This window comes from Fulmarus glacialis, unplaced genomic scaffold, assembly GCF_000690835.1.
Source record: "Fulmarus glacialis isolate BGI_N327 unplaced genomic scaffold, ASM69083v1 C14222201, whole genome shotgun sequence".
NCBI classification, from domain to species: domain Eukaryota; kingdom Metazoa; phylum Chordata; class Aves; order Procellariiformes; family Procellariidae; genus Fulmarus; species Fulmarus glacialis.
Genome location: NW_009242856.1, coordinates 1 through 5,902, shown reverse-complemented (window position 1 = coordinate 5,902; position 5,902 = coordinate 1). Strand labels below are relative to the sequence as shown.

Here is a 5,902-nt window from a genome sequence, read left to right as displayed (position 1 = left end):
GTGCCGTGTAGACCTCCCGTGCTTTATATTTATTAGATGCAATGGTCAAAAGAAACAGAGGCTTGTAAACCTCGGTGTGATTTGTGAAAAGCCTAGTGAGAGACGCTGAGGATGCCACAGCTGTGAAATGAGGATTTAATGCCTCAATTTTTTAAGATTGCTTTTAGAGCCACATAACAAATTAATAATAAAGTTAAGTAATATCCCAGGAAAAAAAAAGGGCAACAAACCTCGTGCCAGCAGCTGTACATGACTTTGTACACAGTATGTGATGCCAAATGTGGTCGATAAAGTCGGTTACCCTGAGAAATCTCACGGACAACTTCAGAATTTGACTTACTTTCAAAAGGCATTTTGCCTTCTGTGAAAACTTCCCACATTAGTACACCTAGAAGTGAACGAAAATATTTAGGACAAAACAAAAACCCCAAACCCACAAGTTATTTAACAACATTAGAAGCACAAAAACCACTCTTGATTTTTTGTGTATTGCATGAAAACATGGGCAACGTGAGCTGAATGAAGACAGACTACCAAAAACTTTTTCAACTGATAAAATTCTGCTCTTTTAAGTCAGCTAAGATGGTGGTCCATGAAACTGAGATGGATATACGTTTGGCTAATGGGGAAGTACCAAGAATGCACATTTCAGTCAAAATCTAATATTTAGGCACAGAGCCTTTCTATTAAAAAACATATTCATCCAACATAGGCAAGATTTGAAAAGTGGGAAGGACTCAAGCTTAAGAGAGGTAGTATCAATAAAAAGTTACACTTTCTTAAATCACATCAGTGGTTTTAGGGAAGCACAGTATATTGCACATTAACCTAATCAACTCACCAAATGACCAGACATCTGATTTGCTGCTATATTTTTTGAAATGAAAGACTTCAGGAGATGACCATTTGACTGGAAACTTGGCACCTGAAGAGCTGATATATTCGTCATCAATGACATATCTAAAGAATAACCAGAAACAGCATATATTCTAGTGATAGTTAAATGGCAAGCAGTTCTGGCAACATTTCCACAGGTGGTTTATAATTCCATAAAAATACAGTGTTGATTTAGAAACAAATAAAAGGTATCACTAATTTAATATAAAATGCAGACAGATACCCACACTGGAAGCTATGCACTTAAAAAGATTTCTGTTTAAATGAATGATTTGAATTGTTCATGAGAAGTATGTCATAATAAAACATTTTAATATGCTCTGTAAGACTGACAGGATGGTTGCTGTTGTCATCCTCTGGGTATATACTGATAGGAAAGATCCCTACGCCATAGGCAGGAAAACCAGCAGCAATAAATAATTATTGTCTCTTTTCGAAAGAGTCCGCCTTTTCAACTCCTTGTACCCAAACACTACTGGCAGAGGGCTACACTTCACAACTGATGGGTGGAATCCGATCTCACAGATGTTATTTCTGGCATGTTGTTACAGAAGCAACACAGAAAGAAATGGGCATCCCATAGAAGGCAACAGCTCTTGCAGGTGCACTGGAAAAGTAATTTTCTTCGCCCAAGCTTATAGGAGCTGACCTCCCAGATAAGATGAAATCATGTGCCCGATGCAGGCATTTATAGGGTAGCATTTTAAAAGGCTATTAGACTGATCCCTACCTACGTACAAGCTCTGTGCACATTTTCCCAGTATTAATGTTCCTGAGCAGACGACAGATGTGCATTACACAACATTTGTTCTCACGGAAGGCATAATGCAAAAGCACCTTCTAAAGCACCTTTTAAAGGAGGTCACATTAAAAGAAATCATCTGTTTGTCTCCCTTTCTTATTTTGGTGCAGGCACAGAAAGATTAGAGGTTATTGGATAAGGAACATATGAAATAACAGTACAAAATAACCAGTAGTGGCAGCTGTGTAAGCTCTGAATAGTAAGATTGTGATCCCATCACCTCTCCATGGTCTCCCCGGGAGAGGGAGTGCCCGTCCTAGAGCCACACCACTGGTCTCCACTTTTTGGCAGCAGTGAGCCATTCAGGTCCATTATCCTCAGACTGGACCCTGACAGCCCTTTGGTCTCTTGCTGTGTTTTCTGGTGCATTTGGATGAGCCCAGACCCCTGATACTGACCTTACCCTTTTGGGGAGCAGTGCAACCAGTGGGCACTGCCATAGTACAGGACAGCCTTTTGAAAAACAAGTATTTAGTTACGAACTGCTGGGGTGTTGTAATCCTTAGGTTAGAAATAGGAGGCAAAACCTAAGGGAGAGATAAGCAGCACGGCTGTGCTGATCTAATGACTTGCAGCCGCAAGGTGAATGTCACCACCACCTCCTGCTCAGAGCCACACACTACCTTTCAAGCTCGTCTGCCTCCAAAGTGAGCCCATTCAGTCTACTAATCCAGCAGATAAACCGGCCAGTAAAACACAGAAGTGGAGACCTTTGTGCTGGGCTTGCAAGGGGAAAGAAGGAAGGAGTGAGCCAACCCCTTTGGGCAGCGGTCGGTCATTTGGTCAGCTCAGCTGTAAAATGCAGCACATCCTCTGGGGGAAGTCTGTGAGGGCAGGGCTACGTTTCTCTGGCCTGTGCTTGTCAGAGTGCATTTTGCTCTCTTTCTCCATGCTTGGCTGGGCCTCTCATTAAGCAGAAAAACCACTTCCCTGCCAGAGCAGCGCACATCACACTTCCTGCCCATCCTGCCTCCTGCCTGACCTAATCGGCCGCTGCCGCCTCTAAAGGTCAGCACCAGCACCCGCATCTGTCCCTAGGGACTTTGTGTCCTCCCCGATGCTCAGAAAAGCTGGGGAACTTGTTCCTTCAAGCTTCTGGCAGCCCTGTGCACGCTGGGTGTTTCTCTCTCCGTGAACTACTTCTGAAGTTTACCAGGCACTTCGTTTACCTGTCTTACTCTTACCAATAGCAAGACGAGGATGCGACATCCAGTTCATGGTACAACAGTTAAACAACATTATAATTTCCATCAGAATTCAAAAGTTGACTGTAGTGGGATTCCCCAAATCAGCGAAGCAAGCAATGAGGTTAACACAACGTCATGCTGCAGCTCACTGAGAATAGGTACTCACTAAACCTGCATCAATGGCCTCGTACCTCGCCATGCCAAAGTCTGATACTTTAACGATGTGCTCAACGTTGACTAAACAGTTTCTTGCAGCCTGGGGAAAATGAGAGAAACATATTTGAAATCTGTGCTAAAGCATTTTAAGAAAAATACAACAGCTGATTATTTTTGTTTCAGCTCATACTGTAAAAGGACATGAGTGTCTTGCTCAAAAATATAAGTGAATTTCTGGCTCTGAGTCAGTGAACATATTTCGCTACTGTGTAGTTACACATCCATAGCACATATCAGCTTAAATGCTTGTAGTATGAGTTGCAATATTTTTACATATTCCTGCACGGTGAAAGAAATTTTAGGCTGCAGAGTCTAGTTATCCAAGCAGATATTTTCCTTAACGCTAGCATGAGGACATTCAATGTGAATTTTTAAAAATGTTTTGTGACTTTTTCTTTACAGAAATCAGGAACTCCTTGGAAATTTTCAAGCTTTTACATTTCTTCAGGCAATTAGGGAGAAGAGCAGGAAGATTTCCTCTCTGCATCCAGACGTGAGCATTGAACAAAAAGCAGAGAGTAAGGAAACAAGCTCCTCCTCTCCTGTGGTTCCCTGTTTATGAGGGGTAGGGCAGAAAAGCCACCCAGATATCCCAGCATCAAGGTAAGGCAGTAGGGAGCAGAAAAAATGTATATAGAAAAAGATTTTGTTAAAAAAAAAAAAATCCTCATTGTTGCTGACCTTTTGTATTGCTGTGATTTTGATTGTGTTGTGATCACTGCATGGATACCCTTGTACTGGGATGTCCTAGCACTGGCCTGCTCCATGCTAATATCCCAATTTTCTCTCAGTTATCAAGTAGTTTTTCCAGCTGTCCACAGACAAGAGAACAGCTGAAAAGTTTTGGTTTAGAGGCAGAAAAACACTATTGGCTTATTAGATCCTGCACGGCTGAAGTCTTACAGGACACATTAGCATCCCATAAAACACAGTGGCATGTTCTATACTGCCAATATTTACCAAGAACTTCAGAAAACCTATTGTACTTACTAAATCACGGTGAATAAAGCTATTTCTTTCCAGGTATTCCATCCCTTCGCACACATCCTGGCACATGCTCAGCAGCACGTCTCTGCTGAGTTTCCCTCGCCTTTGCCGAAGGTAATTGAGCAGGCAGCCGTTTTCCATGAATTCAGTCACAACATAGAGAGGCTTGTGGTGTGTGCACACTCCGTAAAGCTGGACCAGCTTCGGGTGGGAAAGTTTCCTGTTTAAAATTGCATTTTAGACAGGCTAGCATTTGTTCTTGGCTGGTAACTAGACCTTTGATTCTCATGATGGTTTTTAAAAATACTTTCATACTTATGAAATACTTGAATACTGATAAACAGTATTCAATTCAACTGGCCTCAGAGTTGTCCCATGATCTAACACATTTCTGCCTACATGGAATTCATAATTGTTCATCAGTTATATAAATGCAGTGAATGCAAAGCTCAATTTGGATGATGCAAAATGGAAAAGTCTAGTTATACCTGGCTTTCAGGCAGGGGACGTGACCCTGCAAGGGTGCTTCTCTTCTGCGCCGTGCCAAGACACGGTCTGGATACTTCCCTAATTTACAGAATTAGCAGAAATGGTAATATAGTTTCTCAAAAGCTTTAGTTAGGTATAAGCTCTGCCAGTAGTCCTAGAGGCACTATATTATAGATGAAAGAATATTTGTAGGAGCACATTTATTTATCAGCACATTTACTTCCCATTGAGCTCCACAGCACAAAGCACTCTGAAGAAAGAGTCTGTTGATGGGCGCAGTGAACATCTGTGTCAGTCCAATTCAGACCTTTATATCAGCCTTTCTGTCCTGCAAATCCACCATTCCCATCAAACTGGTTTGTCTGTTTGTTTTAAGTGGAATTAAGTTATATTTATTTCTTGGTCATCTCAATGTCAACTGTCAGATATAATAGCTTTTGTACTTACATCATCACTTTGGCCTCCTCGATGAAATCATCTTCAGACATTGCACCTTCATTGATTGTTTTGATGGCAACCTTGATGGTTGCTTTCCATTTACCCAGCTGAACGACTCCAAACTGCCCACGCCCAAGTTCTTTCATGAACGTCAATTCAGATGGGTTTAATTCCCACTCCTCTATAAAAGCAACGCAATATGTTACAACAGTCAGGTAAGCTTTCCTGAGCCATGCTCCAGGAGACATGCCTTGCTATTTGCAGTTAATGCGTGCAGCAAAACATCATGATTGTTCATGAGCTATAGCATGAATTTTAAATATCTGAAAATTTCCACATGCTCATATAAGTTTATATGTGAATGTTATTTTACTGCTTGTAGAATGTGATTAGTGTTTAAATTGCTTAATGCAGGAGTGTCTAAGGCTTGAAGATAACACAAGTATTTAGCTTTGATTACATTATGAGAACTTTTTTGGCATTATGATATGTGATGTTGAACTCTGAACCAGTTACAGATGGATAGTATTGCTACAGAAATAGTTACTGGCTGCCTCTATTGTAATAAACACAATAATTCTGCCCTTCAGAAATATTAAGCCTTGAGATTAATGGGAACATACCCAGGAGAGATACACAATTTTGGAGGTTCCTGTCATCAGCCAGATGATATGAGCTTCCTGATCTATATACACAAAACTGGCATTTATTGCTTTTTTTCCAATATTGTATAAGATTTCATTCTTATTTCTAAAACTTGCGGAACCAACAAGGAAAATCTTCCCCATAAATAATATTCATTTCAATTTCCTAAGCATTTCAATAAATCAAATAGCCTTTGAAAAGCTATTAAATTAAATACAGGCTGGATCGATGGGCTGAGGCC

The 5,902-nt window shown here is 40.8% G+C and overlaps 1 protein-coding gene across 1 annotated transcript; it reads right to left on the bottom strand.

Annotated features, from left to right (window-relative positions):
- Nucleotides 1-230: 230 nt before the first annotated feature.
- Nucleotides 231-5,197, bottom strand: LOC104069133 (tyrosine-protein kinase TXK-like; the record flags this gene model as incomplete). Its single annotated transcript, XM_009586366.1, has 5 exons — nt 231-388; nt 842-960; nt 3,078-3,142; nt 4,093-4,309; nt 5,026-5,197. Coding segments are annotated over 5 exons (731 nt in total), but the record flags the coding sequence as incomplete, so codon positions are not given.
- Nucleotides 5,198-5,902: the final 705 nt, after the last annotated feature.